The 18,278-nt window shown below is 46.0% G+C and overlaps 2 protein-coding genes across 8 annotated transcripts in view; both read left to right on the top strand.

Moving 5' to 3' along the window:
- Positions 1 to 11,892, top strand: part of LOC128416284 (fer-1-like protein 4) — a 62,195-nt gene extending 50,303 nt beyond the window's left edge. Inside the window, exons 40-45 of the mRNA XM_053393826.1 lie at positions 263 to 348; positions 1,647 to 1,745; positions 7,592 to 7,833; positions 9,922 to 10,211; positions 10,794 to 10,894; positions 11,421 to 11,892. Of these exons, the coding sequence (XP_053249801.1) occupies positions 263 to 348; positions 1,647 to 1,745; positions 7,592 to 7,833; positions 9,922 to 10,211; positions 10,794 to 10,894; positions 11,421 to 11,601 (999 nt within the window). The 3' untranslated portion in view covers positions 11,602 to 11,892. The remainder of the gene's footprint in view (positions 1 to 262; positions 349 to 1,646; positions 1,746 to 7,591; positions 7,834 to 9,921; positions 10,212 to 10,793; positions 10,895 to 11,420) is intronic.
- Positions 11,893 to 12,872: 980 nt separating this feature from the next.
- The window catches only part of LOC128416283 (arf-GAP with SH3 domain, ANK repeat and PH domain-containing protein 1-like), a 37,018-nt gene continuing 31,612 nt past the window's right edge, over positions 12,873 to 18,278 (top strand). For 4 of the 7 annotated variants that reach the window (XM_053393822.1, XM_053393823.1, XM_053393824.1 and 1 more), the window contains exons 1-2: positions 13,642 to 13,959; positions 15,711 to 15,783. In XM_053393822.1, the coding sequence (XP_053249797.1) occupies positions 13,834 to 13,959; positions 15,711 to 15,783 (199 nt within the window). In that variant the 5' untranslated portion in view covers positions 13,642 to 13,833. The other 3 variants (XM_053393820.1, XM_053393819.1, XM_053393821.1) reach the window with 3 other exon arrangements.

Here is an 18,278-nt window from a genome sequence, read left to right as displayed (position 1 = left end):
GACGTTGTTTGTAAAACCTTATGCAGAGACTTTGGAATGTATGAGTGAGAGTTGTTGCACTAATCCCAGGCCACTTCGAAACAAAAAGAAAATTAGCTCCTGAACATTGAAGTTGAGTAAAAATCATTTCCCTGAGTTTCAAAATATGTCTGCAATATTTCATAAATACTTGTTAGCACCATTCTGGACGTTTCCCCCTCCCTTCATTAGATAGATTCAACTGCTCTTGAATCTCAGAAACAAACACCTTGTTTTCTCCCAGGGTGCTCTCCACATGTGGATCGATATGTTTCCAAACGATGTCCCTGCACCACCTCCTGTCAACATCAAACCACGACTCCCAATCAGGTAAAGGCCCTCTGTGAACTGGAAGAGAGCCAATTCCTAAACTATTTGTTGCTTTGCCCTTTATAGAACGTTTTCTTACATTGTGTGCCCCCTGGTAGGAACTATTGCAGGAAAGCATCTGCAACAGGCACCTGACCTGCTGGTGCCTGTGCTAATAATGTATAGGAATTGCTATGTGAATGGCTACCACTATGCAAATGGTATCCCCTTAAAGAGGAGGAGTCTCTTCTGTTTTAACATGCCGGTGAAATGCAAATGAAGCAAGTTTAAACGCAGAGTCCTTTGGAAGATGTTTCGAAGCTCCAGCGATCAACTGATTGTTGGCACTTCGAAGCACAGTGTAAGGTTCTCAACAAGCACCAACTATTGATTAAAGAGAGTCCTGAACAGTTGAAGCCCCAACTACTATACTACTACTACTACTATTATTATTATTATTATTATTATTATTATTATTATTAAAATTTATATACTACCCTTCATCCGAAAATCTCAGGGCCGTTCACAAGATAAAAAATACAGAATAAAAGCACAAAGAAATAGTTAGAAGAAAGCAAAAACAACACAATAACCTTCCCTCCTACAAACAGACTGTCAGCTGGGATTGGTGGCACTTGGGTGCATTTCCACCAAGGAGCTGCACCACCACCAACTCAAAGTCAGCTGACAAGGCCTTTGTTTGGGCAGGTGACCTGATGCCCTTGGATGGCAGTGGGTGTTACAGCTAGTGCAGCAAAAAGGGAGGAACAGCTTGGACTCAAAATGGAGTATTTCTGCATGCACCCTTTCTCTGCAGAAGGGGAAACTACCTGACTTTGAAAGCATTTCCCCCGCTGCAGAAACCTCACACTTATATCCAGCGATCAGCTGATTGGAAGTTACAGGGAGCCTCTCTGAAGGCACAAACCCAGCTCACTGGCACTAAACCTGCTTCTTCAAAAAAAGGTTATTATAGCCGTCAAATGACTGATGGTTACAGCAACCTCTTTTGAGCTTTGATAGGTGTCACCCACCTGATGTCATTACAAGTTGGCCCACAGGGGGTGGAAGAGAGAAGGATCTGGCCCGCCTTCCTGATGCAGTTCCCTACCCCTGGTCTAAGGACTAAAATTACTCAGTTGCACCCTGTCTACCCTATGATCATTTGGCGTGCTTCTGTTGTGGTTCACATACTGGGTAGTCTGGCCCCTTATATTGGTAAAGGGTACTCTTCGTTCTTTGTGGAAAGTTTTGTCCAGAATTTACAGTGGCAGAAAATAAGTTTTGAACAGAACTTTGCAATTTCTCATTCTTTCTAGCTATGAGCTGCGTGTCATTATCTGGAACACGGACGATGTGGTCCTTGACGACGTCAATCCAATAACAGGAGAAATCTCCAGTGACATCTATGTAAAAAGGTGCCTTCAACAAAAGATTCAGATAGTCCGAAATGATTAAGAAATTATAAGTATAGCTTATCATTTCTTTAGAAACATGAGGATTTCTCTGATGGAATAGGCAGCCAACTGTTCTGGTTTCAATACAGTGGGTTGCTAGTTTAGCAGGAGTTAAAACATTTTGTCAGGGAACTGCCATCTGAGACTAAGGAGGTGAAAGGGCTCATGGAGGGTGAGAGAGACCATTCAGCGGAGGAGGGGACCAGCAGGGGGAGAAGTGGAGTTCCAATGGAAAGTGAGTCGGAGGGAGGGCTCAGAGACACTTCAAGCGGGAGCAGCGGGGAGATTTCAGGACCTCCTGTAGGGACACCCACTCCTCGGCGGAAACTGTCACGCCGAGAGTCCAGAAGACGCGTTTCCGTTAAGGAGCTTTTATGCTGGAAGAAGTTCCGTAAACGCCCACTGTCCGATTCAACGAGCGATTGATGGAGTCATGTTTAAGGAGCTCCATCACAGACAGAGGTTTGGGGACTTAGCCAAACTCTGAGGGATTAGGATTTTACGCACAAGCAGCTCATCATCCCATCACAGCAATCGGACAGTCCCTGAAAGCAGCTTGTGCAGAGAGGCATCATGAGTAACCCAGCCGGAGCCGGAGGAGCAGCAGGAGCTGGAGAGGGTCCAAGCCTGGAAGAAAGGTACAGAGTGTTGGAACTCCAGCTAGCAATGCAAACGGCGAGGCTAGAAGAAAGGAGGGCGCAGGATGCAGAAAAGGCAAAAGGCGCTACACTAGCAAGAAAGATGCCAGGAATGGTGCAGAAGTTTGGGGGGGACCCCAGGAACTACCAAGCCTTTAGGACAGAGATGCAGTATGCTCTTGAACTGCAGTTTAATGACTTTCCCGACGAGGCATCGAGAGTGGCGTTTGTGATTGGCCATCTCGAAGGAGGGGCGAGAGATTGGGTCAGACCCCTGATGGCAGGGAATAGTGACATGCTGAAGGACGCGAGGAAGTTTTTTCGCGCCATGGATTTGATGTTTTCCAGCGAGATTGAACAGGGGCTGGTGCGCAGACAATTGATGGCGTGCAAACAGGGGAGCCGATCGGTTCGTGAGTACTGGACTGAGTTTACAATGTTGATACATAGATTGGGGTGGGACCTTTCGGCGGAACCCATTCAAATGCTCTTTGAAGAGGGGCTTTCTTCGGCGGTGAAAGATGAACTTTCCCGGGCGCCCAGGGCGGAGTCTATGGACCAGCTGACCAAATCAGCGCTGACCATTGGAGCACGCCAGGAGGCAAGAGCCTTGGAGAAGCGGGAGGGGAAAGGAGAGCGTTGGAGGGATTTCCGCATTCCAGAGATTCCAGAACCAAGTTTCCCGCCAGGAGAGCCGATGGAAGTTGGAACAGCGCGCGCGCGCGCGCAGTTTCAAATCCCAGTGAAGGGAGGAAGAAGGAGGGAAAGAGCGCCAAGAAATGTTATCTCTGCCAGCAGCCAGGTCACTTTGCCAGAGTCTGCCCGCAAAGAAAGGAATGGCAAGGGATGGCAGGAGCTGTTGGGGGGAAGGAGGAGGAAGTCCAGGAGCCAGTAAAAGCCAACGCCTGTCTGCCTCTGTCAGGGCACTGCAGACAGGCCAAGGAGCAGTAAAAGTGCCCACTCCGGAACCTCCAAGACCAGCCCTAGTAATAGAGGTGTTGCTAGAGCTGGCAAACGGATACCCACTAAAGACTAAGGCGCTGCTGGACTCAGGCAGCTCCTGTAATTTTATGAGCAAGGAGTTTGCAGCTGAACACCAGATACAGACACTCCCTTTAAGCAACCCCCTGCAGGTCACCACGATCGATGGGAGGGAGCTGCTGGGAGGAGAAGTCAGCCTACAAACCGTCCCAATGGTTATGAGGGTGGCCAGGCACACTGAGAGGATAGCGTTCAATGTAGCCACCCTGGGAGGGGCTCCAGTCATTTTGGGAATGAGCTGGCTAGCGTTGCATGACCCGCTAGTGGGCTGGCATCAGAGAGTGGTCTCCTTTGGGTCAGCACATTGTCTGGAACACTGCAGAGAGGGAAAGGTGCCAGAAGGGGCAAAAGCCTCTCTAGCAGGGACGGAAGTGGCGGACAAAGGGAAGGTGCCCAAACAATACGCTGACCTGAGCAAGGTCTTCAGTGAAAGGGAAGCAGATAAATTACCACCGCACAGAGACTTTGACTGCCAAATTAATCTGGTCCCTGGGGCCCAGCTCCCCGTGGGCAAGCTGTACGCCATGTCAGACAGGGAAATGCAGGAGTTAAGGGAGTTTATTGATAAAAACCTGAAGAGGGGCTTCATCAGAGAGTCCAGAGCGGTGGGGGGGAGCCCAGTGTTTTTTGTGGACAAAAAAAACACGGATAAACCGAGATTGGTCGTGGACTACCGGGCCCTAAATGCCGTGTCAGAACCAGTGACTTTCCCCATGCCCAGGATTGATGACATTTTGACCAGGGTGAGGAAGGGAAAGATATTCACGAAACTGGACCTGAGAGGAGCATACAACCTGATACGAATAAAGAAGGGGGATGAATGGAAAACCACCATGTTCACCCCTTTGGGGGCGTTTGAATATCTCGTTATGCCATTCGGATTACAATCAGGCTCCGCCTGTTTTCAATCGCTCATGAACCACGTACTGGGACCTTTGCTCTACAAGAATTGCGTGGCCTTCCTCGATGACGTGCTGATATATTCAGAGAATGAGGAGCAGCATGTAAAGGATGTCAGGGAAGTGCTGAGCCAGCTGCAAGCAAACCAGTTGTGGGTGAAATTGGAGAAGTGTCAGTTCCACACCAAGGAGGTGGAATTCCTGGGGTACCGCTTATCAGACAAGGGATTAGCCATGGATCCAGGCAAGGTCCAGGCGGTGCTGGAATGGAAGACACCGAAAACGAAAAAAGATGTGCAAAGGTTCTTAGGGTTTGGGAACTTTTACCGTAAATTCATCAAGAACTTTGCCCACTTAACGGCTCCCATCACGGACTGTCTAAGCAGCAAGAAGAAATTCGTTTGGACGGCGGAGGCGGAGCATGCTTTTGAGGAATTGAAAAGGGCATTCGCTTCGGAAGAACAGCTCCTGCATGTGGATTTACAAAAACCCATGAGAGTGGAAACTGATGCCTCAGACCGGGCGGTGGGGGCGGTGCTGCTTCAGCCAGGGAGCAATAAGTCGGAATGGAGACCGTGTGCCTTCTTTTCGCGTAAGCTGAACAAATCCGAGAGGAACTACACGGTATATGACCGAGAACTACTAGCCATTCACGAAGCGTTCCGGAGATGGAGACACTTACTAATTGGCACACAACATAAGGTGCAAGTGTGTACGGACCACAAGAATTTGGAGTATTGGAGAACGGCACGGGTGCTCAACCAACGACAAGTGAGATGGGCCCAGGAGTTCTCCAAATTCCATTTTGAAATTTGCTATGTGCCAGGTCCAGAAAACATCAGAGCGGACGCTCTCTCTCGCAAACCTGAATATTTGGAGGGGGAGGGAGCGCCGGAAGAGAGACATATTATCCCAGAGGACCACTGGGTGTGTGGTGCGGCCTGGGTGGGGCAAAGAGAACTGGTAGAGGGAACGGTAAATGATGAGTACGCCCAGGACAAGCTCAGAGGTCTAAGGAGAGAGGGAGAAGACCCCGGGGGTTTTGAAGAAAGAAACGGGGCATTGTATTACAGAGGGGCGCTATATATACCCGAGGGGGAATTGAGGGGGAGAGTACTCAAACAGCTGCACGACAATCCCACAGCGGGGCATTTTGGGCAACACAAGACCATGTGGTTGGTGACCAGGGAGTTTTGGTGGCCCAAGGTGAGGGAGGATGTACGGGAGTATGTGAGAAGGTGTGACCAATGCCAGAGAGCCAAAGGAGAAAGGCGGGCACCAGCGGGGTTATTAGAACCGTTACCCACACCAGAACGACCATGGGAGGCGGTGTCGATAGATTTTATGACTGATCTGCCCAAATCCCAGGGGAAAACCGCCATACTAGTCGTAGTAGACCTGTTAACTAAGATGGGTCACTTTGTAGCTTGCTCACATGCAGTCACGGCGGAAGAAACAGCGAAATTGTTTGTAGAACATATTTTCAGACTGCATGGCGCCCCCTTGAGGGTGGTTTCCGACAGAGGGAAACAGTTCACGTCCAGATTCTGGAGGAAACTTATGAGCTTATTGCACGTAGAGGTCAACTTTTCGACTGCCAGGCACCCTGAGACCAATGGGCAGGCGGAGAGAGCAAACGGTATTCTCCAACAATACCTGAGGTGTTATGTCAATGACAGAGAGAACGATTGGGTCGAAAAGTTGGCACTAGCGGAATTTGCTTACAATAATGCTGAGAATGTGTCCACCGGGATGAGCCCCTTTTTGGCTAATTATGGGTGCCACCCCAGGGCATTTCCAGGGGAAGGAGGGGAAAGATGGAGTGTTCCGGCCGCGGAACTTTTTGTAGAAGAAATGGAAGCGATCCATCGTCAACTCCAACTCAACTTAGAAAGGGCCAAGGAAGAATATAAGAGGCAGGCAGACAAGAGCAGAAGGGAAGGTGAAACAATTAGGGTGGGGAGTCGGGCCTGGCTATCAACCCAAGGGTTGCCGTTCAAGGGGGGTTGCAAGAAATTGAGACCCAAAAGATTGGGACCATTTGAGGTCATCCAACAGGTCAACCCAGTGGCGTTCAGACTCCGGTTACCGAACCACATGAAACTGCACCCAGTATTCCACAGGTCATTACTGTCACCATACAGGGGGGAAGGTGAAGGGGTATCCACACGGGGGCCAGCCATAGAAGAAAGGGAAAGCCGCAACCATGTGGCGGAAATCATCGACTCCAGGTGGAAGGGTAATCAGGTGGAGTATTTGGTCGCGTGGGAAGGGGAACCGGAGTCGGAAAACACCTGGGTGAAGGCAGAGGAGGTCCGTGACGGGATCTTGATCGAAACGTTCCACCAAAGGTTCCCCAGGAAACCTCAGCCAGTAGCGAGGTTTCGGAGGGAGTACTTTGGCACCACCGACGATGAGGAGGAACTGGAGGGATTCAGGGAATCGGAGTTGGAAGGAGGAACAGACTCCGATGAGGAGGAGTACTTGGAAACCGGAGACAGCAAAAGGTGGAGGGAAGTGTTCGAAACTTCGGAAGATGAGGGAGGTTCCTTCAGGGGTTTTGCTCCCTCGCCTCCCGCAGAGGAGGGGAGGGAAGGGGGTGAAGGGGGCCCTGGAGGGGAGGTGGATGTCAGGGAACTGCCATCTGAGACTAAGGAGGTGAAAGGGCTCATGGAGGGTGAGAGAGACCATTCAGCGGAGGAGGGGACCAGCAGGGGGAGAAGTGGAGTTCCAAGGGAAAGTGAGTCGGAGGGAGGGCTCAGAGACACTTCAAGCGGGAGCAGCGGGGAGATTTCAGGACCTCCTGTAGGGACACCCACTCCTCGGCGGAAACTGTCACGCCGAGAGTCCAGAAGACGCGTTTCCGTTAAGGAGCTTTTATGCTGGAAGAAGTTCCGTAAACGCCCACTGTCCGATTCAACGAGCGATTGATGGAGTCATGTTTAAGGAGCTCCATCACAGACAGAGGTTTGGGGACTTAGCCAAACTCTGAGGGATTAGGATTTTACGCACAAGCAGCTCATCATCCCATCACACATTTTTAAATAAGTAATATTGGGTTGTATCCAATGTAGTGCTAAGTAACTGTCCCATTTTCACCTGCACAATGGGACCCCCTCCCCCTTCTCCCACACATACTCCCTAAATTATGGGTTTTGTGCCTTTTGTGAGGTGGGGCCAGGAACTGATGCTAAATTATTGCTAGATTCTAATAAAGCTTCTTCTGCAGTTGGATCAAAGGACTGGAGAAGGACAAGCAAGAGACAGATGTTCACTTTAACTCTTTGACTGGGGAAGGCAACTTCAACTGGAGATTTGTGTTTCGCTTTGACTACCTCCCAACAGAAAAAGAGATAACTTACAAGAAGAAGGATTCCATCTTCTCTCTGGAGGAATCGGAATTCCGAGAGCCAGCTGTCCTGGTCCTTCAGGTCTGGGACTATGATAGGATTGCAGCAAATGACTTTCTAGGTATTTTAATGCTCACTGTGCCTTTTAAAGGATTGGGACATATATAAATGTTTTTCTTCTTCTTCTTAGTTGTTTCCTGAAGGGTGTACAACAAATATATTGCAAGAAAGTTAAAAACTGTCCCTACAAAGCTTCTGAAACTCACCTTTTCTTTCTACTCCTCCTTCCCTGCCTGCATAAAACTCATCCATTAAGAGGCCTTTTTAGCAGTGCAATTTCCTAAAACGGCTAATCTGAACTGAGGAGGCTTCCGGGGATAGGAAAAGGAGCGTGCATGTGCTCGGCAAGCACATCATTCTATAGTCCATCTGTTTTTCACCTTCATATACAAATAATTTATATTCAGTAAAAGTAATCTAGCCCACTTGTGTCTAAATTCTCAGTACAGCTATTAAAAGCTTGTCTGCTGCAAGTAAACAAATGGTAAAACACCACTCAAAGCCTTTCATTCATGACTCCATATTGTTTTGATTTGGTTTCAGTTCCTGTTGATTAAATTGCATGGAACTGAATCAAACAATATGGGATAATGGATGAAATTTTGTAAAAACACTGGGGCAACAACAAGCTCTAAAAAGGAAACACTAATAGGCAGCACCATTTAGTGGTTAACCAAGGTACTGCATATTTTTGAACTTCATTCTGATTTTGTTGGGGTGAAGTTGCAAATTCTGAACATGGTTTGCTGCCCAGATATCAATTACATTGAATGCATGAAACTGGACAGCAACAAAGAGATCTCAGCTGTATTTCCTACTATGCCGTCTTTTTGCACATTTCCTCTTTCTGTACATCCCACTGTTTCCTCGTGTAATATGGAGATTTACAACATCCTAGTGGTAAGAAATTGCACGCTAACGACAAATTTAGGTTGAAGAAGAATGTTTTTAACCAATGAAGATGTAACATTCTGGAATAGCTGTGAGGGCAAAGAACATCACAAAGCTTGAGATGGAAGGAAAGAAGCATGTGGAGGATATCATGTAGTTTTTTCCTGATGCCTCTGTTGTGACCTGTTAGGATCATTTAAGATTTTCCCAGGTATCTTTCTGCTTAGGCGATTGTGTTCCTTCACCCTTCCCCTTTTAATATAATGTTGTGTGGTGTACAAATACACCCAGGGGATGATTCATTTTGCAGTGGTGGACTTGGGGCTCTCAAATTTCTGTGGTGCCCCATGAACCACCAGCCATTCTCGCATTCAATTGCTAGTCTGACTGGCTTTCTTATGTGGAGTTGTGGGGCAGCACCATCGTGCTCTCTGTCTCCAGAAGTAAAATGTCTTGGTTGCTGAGGAAGAGTTCCTCCGCCCCACCCTGCCTTGGAATGCAGGCTTACTTGAGCTTCCCTACTTTTGTGCCTTCCAGCCTCCTAGCAGCTACTGTATTATAAAAGGAAGAGGCTGCTGATTATTTGGTCAGTAGTTCCTGGGCTATGCCTTGAATCTGTTTTCTGACTCTTTGTTTCCTTTGCCTTGCTGTTCCCTGAATACTGCTCAGTTTTGTTTGCTCATTCCGTGCCAGATGGTCCTTAATTTTCCCCTGATCCAGCTATGCTGACTGTGTCTCAGTTGTCTACTGAGACAAACTGCTGTATTTGGGTTTGCAAATATTTTTTCCACCCAGTCAGATTGACAATGATCTCAGGCTTCCGTACCCTGTAAGCTAGGGCTACCATACATTACTGGGATTTCAAAGGCAGAATTGATGTCCGGTGGGAGTTTCTGAAAGGTGGTGCCTTGTCCTGGATGTTAGGCAAGTCAATCAAAAGACCAAAAGCTCAACAACTTTTTGCATAACCCTAATGTAAGCACCTTTTTGCAGTGCGTTTTCTAACTACTTCTATTATGATGGAAGTTCCTGTTTTGAACCAGGGGACTGTTTGCTCCAGTATATTGTTGTGATCTCTACAAAAATGTAGTGGCTGCATTCTGTAAATCATATCATAGCCCAATAGCTGTAAGCAAAATTCCTGCAATTCCCTATGGATGGAAATGCTGTGTTTCCTAGCCATCTGGGGGGAAATTGTCAAATCTCCCATAATAAGTGGCCAGTATATGATGTTATCCCAACTTTGTTGTGTTTCAAGGAGCCATTGAGTTGAAGCTGAACGATATGGTGAGAGCCGCCAAGAGTTCAGAGCAGTGCACCATCAAGATGGCCAAGGAGAAGGCCATGCCCCGCTTCTCTATCTTCAGAAACAAACGAATGAGAGGCTGGTGGCCATTCATCAAACTCAAGGGCCAGGAAGACATTGAAAGGGAAGAGAGGGAGGCTAAGCAGAAGAAGAAAAAGAAGAAGAAGAAGAAGTGGAGGAGCTCTGTAAAACCAGAAGATGTTGAATTTTCAGATCCTAGTGGAAATATCTTCATCCTTACAGTAAGAGAACTGCACTGAAGATGCACCTATTTTTATTATTATTTACATTTATTAGCTATCTGTTAAGCCGTTTCTCTAGGCAGCATACAACACAAATCAAATACAGTAGTACCTCAGGTTATATACGCTTCAGGTTACAGACTCCGCTAACCCAGAAATAGTACCTCAGGTTAAGAACTTTGCTTCAGGATGAGAACAGAAATCGCACGGTGGTGGCACAGCAGCAGAGGGAGGCCCCATTAGCTAAAGTGGTGCTTCAGTTTAAGAACAGTTTCAGGTTAAGAACAGACCTCCGGAACGAATGAAGTACGTAACCAGAGGTACCACTGTAGTACATTGAGGGTGTGGCATGAGTTGAGTGGGACTCCCCTTCCGTCAAGTCCTGCTGAGCTCCACCGGCCTCCACCTGCAGAGCGATGCCAACGTCACTCTGCTGGCCCAGAACCCCCACTCCACTCTGTGTAAGGCAGAACTGCCGCTGGCAGGATCTCCACCATTGGCAGCAAGCGGACGGGAGTCTCTGAAGCACAGCAGACTCTTGCAGTATGTCAGACATTTTGCTCACAGTGTGCTTCTCTCCAGGGAAAAGTGGAAGCCGAATTCCAGCTACTGACTGTAGAGGAGGCTGAGAATGCCCCAGTTGGTCGGGCACGGAAAGAACCTGAACCCTTAGAGAAACCCAAGTAAGTATCTAAAGATTTCTATAAATAACTTTGTAGATGAGAAGACCAGGCCAGATCAGGCCGTGGTCCGTCTAATGCAGTATCCTGTTATATGGTGGTCAGGTGCCTATGGGAAGCATACAAGCCTATGGGAAGCCCCTGCTCTATACTAGGGATGGGGGAATCTGTAGACTCCAACCCCCATCAGTCCAGCTGGCCATCCAGCTGGCCATCAGCCAGGGATGATGGGAGTTGTAGTCCAGCAGCATCTGGAGGGCCACAGGTTCCCTACTCCTGCTTTGTACTGTTGTGAATTAAAGGGAATACATTAATATTGTTGGAACACACTATATAACAGGAAAGCTGATTAAATGCAAAATGACCTTTGGATTTCCAGGCATTCAAGCATAGGTTGACTTGTCTTCACTGTGAGCATTGACCTATTATCAGCTGGGGGTCGGGGTTAGCTATGTGCTACCAACATTAACTTTGTTGCTACACCCTTGTCCAAACCTGCACCGAGTCTTGCCCTTTCTTTTCTCCCCAGCCGCCCAAAAACATCCTTCAACTGGTTTGTGAATCCCATGAAGACGTTTGTCTTCTTCATTTGGAAGCGGTACAAGAAGTACATAATTGCACTACTTATTATTGCAATTTTGACCATATTCTTGGTTCTCATACTCTACACAATGCCAGGATACATCAGCGAGAAGATAATAAACGGCTAAAGACAGTGCTTTCTGTCCTCTTCCCCAAGTTGGGACTTGACAAAGGAAGATAACAGTGACTTCTGTGCCAAAGACATTAAGGAGCATGTGCAGCTGGCTGATTGTGCCTGGAGCACTTTGAAAATGCAACTGTCAGAGTAAGGGAAGAGACTGCCCATATTTAGGCAGTCAGGCATCCTGCTCACATCTGTGATGTGATGACAATTATCTCTGAAGAGCCTTTGGAATTATTCATTAAACGCCTTGCCTTTCATTAGCTCTTAAGATGGTATGCTTGTTCTATGACCCTGCAACCCTGCTTGTTCTATGACTCTTTATAGCTAAAGCAATCAACTGTCATTTAAGAAGAAAATAAGAAGAGGCCACCTATAGCAATAGATATAGAAGCATGGAAACCTAGCAAAATGGAAAGGAATTTATAGTTTTATGTCACTGCTGTCTGTGTCTCCAAATCATATCAGTCTGGTATGTGGGTGTGGTTTGCTAGGAATTGCCTGGCAGGTCCAATTGATACCCCTAGTGGTTCACAGTTGGTCTGTGGGTTGGCAGTTCCCCATTCCTTAATGTATTGGTTTGAGAAATGTAGATTTGCTAAATTTGCATTAAAATGCAGATCACATTTCTCATCCATCCCTACACTCTAGTGCAATAAGCAGTATACATGCCATCATGTTTGAAAGTGGGAGACAGCTGTTCTGTTTTCCATTTTTGTTAGTAGAGCAGGGCAGCTAGATCACAAGTTCATCCATCAAATGATATTTGTAAATATATAAATCACAGATTGGAAGGATAAGGAGTAGGGTTATGTTACTCCTAAGCATTGCAAGCGCTGCCTAAAAGGTGCCTTTGACATTTGTGCAACCTCATTGTGTGAAGAACTATTCAGCATTATCTAGCAAAATGATTCGATTTTCCTAGCAAGATACTGCACTTTTGGAGCAAAGAAAATGTGTTGTCTTGGCAACAGAAAACTGTCTTGGACAAAGGTAAAGCCCCCCCCCCCAATATTGCCTGTATTAGCTGAAATGCTGCTTGTGTCTTTTTACCCTGTGAAATAGTGACATTGATATAACATGATTTTTGCTGTTCTTTAAAGATTACATGCACTTTAAAAATAAATAACACTGCCACTTTTGCAAATTACCGGGTGGTGTTTTTTTCCAGAAATGCATATATCTACAGATGTGTTTTTTGATACAACCAGAGTGATTCACGCAGAGGCAAATTTCCAAATGCAGATCTGCTCTGCTGGGGCAATTGTGCGGGGGAGGGGGGACACACTGTGTCAGTCCAACAACCTACTTGTGCTCTTGGAAAAGTAGATTAACCTTCTGTGACCTTGAGCCCTCTAGCAATTTTGGATTAAAACTCTGATGAAGCTCTGGGGTTCCCGTATCTTCTCTCTCTCTCTCTCTCTCTCTCTCTCTCTCTCTCTCTCTCTCTTTGTGTGTTTCTCTCTCCTGCAGGTGAAGAAGCAACTGAGGGTGAGCAGTTTTAAGCTTAAAAAGCAACTCGAGGGTTAAGCAGCCAACTAGAAATGCAATTCACCTCACTATATTGGAGAAAATTGTGACCAGGTAACCTGGTCTGTACTATTCAGGTACTAAGTGTTGATGGGTGACTTCAAGGCCTCTCCTGCTCCCCCATCTTTTGATTCTTTATATTTGAGCTAGACTTGGACTGGACGGTTTAAACAGAATGTAGCTGTTCAAGTAGTAAACGTGATGAATAACCCTACTCCCTTATCGAGAGAGAGAGAGAATTACTAGGTTTCAGTGAGGATTCAGAAAGTCAGGGGTGCCAACTTGAATAAAATATTGGGGGGAGGGGCAGGTAAGCCCCACCCCACATAATCAATCACTAGACACGGCACACACATACCATTTGAATCAACTTTTTTGGGTGGGAGTCCCCTCAAATATTTTATTGGGGAGGCTGAAGGGGTCTAGCAGTTGGCTCCCATGTTAAACAGTATTTAACAAACTCTGAGTAGTACACTGTGTGTGTGTGTGTGTGTGTGTGTTTTGGGGAGGGGAAGCAAGAGGCCAGCTCTTTGCAACTTATGGACATGGAGGGACAGCGGCCGTCGCTCTGCCTTTCTGGTGTTTGTGGCCTTCTCAGCTACCCTTAGCTGCTTCCTCTCAATCCTGAGTTCCCCTTTTTCTGTGCCCTGGCAGTCTGACGCTGCTGCTTCTCTGGATCTGATCTGCAACCAGGCGTTAAGGAAGCAGGATGCCTGAGCTTATCTCTGTCCAGGACTTTATCTCCCAGACCCAAGAGGATCTCAGCTCTCCGACCACCTCCTCCTTTTCCAGCCACATGGGCAAATGCAGGAACACCGTTTGCAGCCTAGAGGAGGTAAGAGAGGGTTCAAGGAAGGAGATGGCGGCTGGGCCGAAGCCAAAGCAGAGGGGGAGATGTTGGGATCCCATGAGGAGAATTTGCTGCTGGGTGTTCCTCACTCTGTGCAGGGAAATAGACAAACTGAGGAGCGAAGATGGGTGCAGTTATTTTTTTTTAATTTAAGGATTTGTACCCCCACATTTCCTTCAAAAGAGGAAGCTAAAAACAGCTTGCACAATGTCCATAGAGATTAACAGAGAACAACCAATTCCCATAAATGAGCTCGAAAAACCAAATAGCACAAGCTTCAGGGGAACTTTTATTCAATACAAAACTGCCCATCCAGCCAATGAAATTAACAGAAACCACTTCTTCTAAACAGGCAGTATTCACTTGCCTTCTAAATGACCGAAGGACCAGATCTGGGGGAACAGATTCCGTAGCTATGTTGCAGGCAAGAGCCTCTACTTGATATCTTGTCAGATTTCTCCTCACTGACAGAAGGAACCCAAAGGAAGGCCCCTTCCATGGGTACCAAAGTCACCTGGGAGAAAGCACATCCTAAGACATGCTGACGTGCCCCTTTGTCACAGTGACCTAGGACATAAAATTGCCTTCGGAATTATTCTCATCCCTATTCAGTGGCTTCGTGGCTTAAGTCCTTGTCCTCAGCAACTTTGCATTTATTAGAAGATTGGCAAGCAAGGCAACTGTATACCTAGGGCTAAAATGGGGCAAGAAAGCATGTATAGGATTGAACTGTTGGTGTTAAAAGAAATAAATAAATTGCACTGTTGTCCATGAGATATATCTGTTTGCTTTGCTCTTATACTAACTAAACCACATTGCTTTTACCATCTGTAAGGGAAGAGCTGTGGCTCAGCGGTAGAGCATGCAAAGTGTCCAAGTTTCAGATCTCAGCCTCTCCAAGCAGTCCCATGTCTGAAAACCTGGAGAGCTGCCTGCCAGTCAATATAGACAACGTTGACCTGGTTTCCTATGTTCCTATAGGGCACCCTTTCAAAATGCAATTATATCTCACAGCTATCTGTGTAGGCGTGTGGGAGCCACCACCAAACTGTCCTCTGACTAACTTGAAACCACTTCTGCCCTTCTCACCTTCTCATTTCCTCTTATGAAATCCGTTGCATATCTGCCCTTCAGTTTCCAAATGCTGGACTCATTTCTGAAGCGAAATCCAAAGGCCAGGATGCCTGATCAAGCTTTGCATAATGCAGTTTAGCAGAACCTGCAAAAAAAGAGCCTTAGGACAGTATGTTAAGATAAAATGAAAAGCTGGAAAACAGGAAACCATTTGGAAATATGAATAGTTTGAGGGCTGAAAAGAAAAGCTTGCACATCAGGAAACGGAAATGTTGCATGAACTCAGTGTGCACGAGAGGCAGGAATATCGAAAGCAGCACCCACAACTTCAAGAGAGCAACTTTAGAATGTTAAGTAATGAGGGTGAGGGGCACAAAGCTTTTGAGTTATCCAGAGTTCCTCCTCAAAAAAATGGGGGTGGGTATACAGCTGGACGTGATATAGAAGACCAACAAGATTTGATTTTTCAAATAGAGGAGAGTGGTCATTTACTAGTTGGTTTATCCCAGTAGCCCTTGGGGCAACTTGAATTCTGTTTTGCACCTAGAAAAATATAACCTTATCATGTATAATAATTTTTGCATATTTGTAAACTTTGTTTTGCTTTGGGAGAGCAGCTTGTGCTTAGGATGTCTTTTTCTTTTTTTCTTTAATGCCTTTAGGCTTTAGATTCTGATCGAATCGTTCTGCAAAAAATGAGGAAAGCAGTGAAAGCAGAGCACACAACTGGACAAGGTCAGACTGTCATTGGGGATGTGGTATGGGCTGCCCAACCCAGAGGCCCTGAGAATTTTCCTGTACCTTTAAGGGTTGCTTAGACGGGCTAATTTTACCAGTGTCTGCTTATCAATTCTTAAAGGAAGACGACCCCTCTCAGAGTCTTACAGTGCAATATTATATATGTCTACTTGTCCTATTAAATCCTGTTAAATTAATTGAATGGTAATAATTACTCTTTGGCAAGTATGCATAGGATTGCAGCTAGAGTTTGGCAACCATAGATGTAGTTGATAGGATGAGATCTTGAAAGACACATCTTGCTTTTATGCATACACACACCTGTTTAAACAAGCATTCCCTAATCTCCTGACCGGATCCTCCTGTTTTAATAGTTCTAATTTGTTCTTTTAATTGTTGTGTTGTTTTAATGGATTTCTTTTATTGCATGCCATCCCAATCTCCTAGTGTTGTGAGATTCCAGGCGCTTACTCAGGGTTCGTGTTTCCTTTTGGAATGAGTCACGGTGGAGACTGTGGTATTGTGCTTTTATGATACAATATATGGTTTATTTACCCATATATACCTAAGCCTATGATGGGGGGGGGGGCATTTCACAGCAACAACACCCCAAAAGGGTCTTGTTTCTCCCATAGCTGCAATCTTGGATTCAAGCAGATGACCCTCTCTCTCTCTCTCTCTCTCTCTCTCTCTCTCTCTCTCTCGTCGTCTGTCTCTCTGTCTCTGTGCGCTGCTTTGATTCTGTGTCACATTACTGCTCCAACTCTCCACTCTAAACTCTGACTTCATTTATTGAGGGAGGGGGCTCCACTCATTTGCCATCTTGTGCCTAGCCCCTTATTCCCTCTTCATGGCCTGTCATCCAGGTTATCACTAGCCCGACTATTCCAAGAATTAAAAGCCTTGATTAAATTCTAACACTAGCTGGATCCAGAGATTAGAGGAGTCTGGTACATACCTTAACACCTCAAACTTATAACAGTATTTTAGATATGTGTGCTAATATTTTTGCAATTGATTTTGTAAACAACTTGCAATCTGCTTGGGCAATTAAATGGCATACTGCATTAATAATATTGTTGTGGGGGGTTAATCTGCATGATGCCTGAGTCCCTTCTAATTCCTGGGGTCATGGAACCAGCAGGGGTTAAAATATCTTGGAGGATCTCATTGTTGAACTAGTCAGGCAAGGGTTTTTTTTTTGTGTGAGTTAATGGCCATAAGGATCAAGTTGCTCTGTGCCAGAGAACAAATGGGTGGGCCCCCTCCCTCACTTAATTGGTAGTTGGAAGTGCCAGGGCACTTGTGTGTGAGAGAGGAAAGCAGGCTGCAGGCAGAAGCTGGAGAGGGAGAGCCATGCTTGATTTCTGCTAGAAACCACGGCTGTGGCTATGGCAGAAGCAATATCTTTTGAGGTTTTAATGCTGTGAACCCCCTCATTTTAGGCTCAGGTTGTCCATATGTGTTACTAAACCATACATCCTAAAGACACTACAGACGGTGCTGTCCCTCATTCCAAGGAAACAGAACCCTGAGTAAGCACCACTTGGAGGTTGGGGTGGAGTGCAACATCATCATCATCATCATCTTCATTATTATTGATGTGTGCACACTAAAAAACTTTACTCATAACAAGTCATATTGTGCTTAGGATACTCCATGCAGGGAACCATTACCCTATATTTTAAAATGTGTGATAACACATTAAAATGATAACCGAATCTTTATAATTTGGCAACAGTGGTATAGCACATTCCTTGCATGTGGAAGGTCCCAGGCAGAGCTCCTGGTTTTTCCAGATGGAGCTAGAAAAGACTCTTGTCTGGAACTCTGGAAAGTCACTGCCAGGCAGCATAGGCAAGACAAACCAATGATCAGAACTCTGTACAGTGGTACCTCGGTTTACGAACTTAATCCATTCTGGAAGTTTGTTCTTAAACTGAAACTGTTTTTAAACTGAGGCGCACTTTCCCTAATGAGGCCTCCCGTCGCCAGTGCCCTTCCACCGTTCAGATTCCATTCTTAGACTGAGGTAAAGTTTGCACACCGGAACACTATTTCCGGTTTTGCAGAGTTTGTAAACTGAATCGTTCTTAAACTGGACTGTTCTTAAATTGAGGTACCACTGTATCAGTCGTTCCCCATGTTCCTCACTTCCCTGAGCAATGTGAAATCCAGGGGTGTCATATTTACAACAGCTGTTTAAAATAATACAAGTAGAGTTTCTTGGAAACAAATGGATTCCTAAAAACAGGTTGCAGAATTGCTGGTCCTGCAGTTGGGTCAGGTTCCCAAAGGCAGCAGCTGCACAATGTCAAAATCCTTCATCGTATTGGCAGCTCTTTCCATCTGCCCCTTTCCTCCATTTGACTCTGCCCAAATTGTACCTTTCTTTTGCCATGTATGAACAAATTGTAGTTAATAGCTGCCATTAAGAAAATATCACTCCATAATTTATTGATTAGCAAGAAAGCAACTTAACAAAGGATGAC

Source organism: Podarcis raffonei, chromosome 6, assembly GCF_027172205.1.
Source record: "Podarcis raffonei isolate rPodRaf1 chromosome 6, rPodRaf1.pri, whole genome shotgun sequence".
Classification (NCBI taxonomy): Eukaryota; Metazoa; Chordata; class Lepidosauria; order Squamata; family Lacertidae; genus Podarcis; species Podarcis raffonei.
Note: the sequence above shows the minus strand (reverse complement) of the source record. Positions and strands in the feature narration are given on the sequence as shown.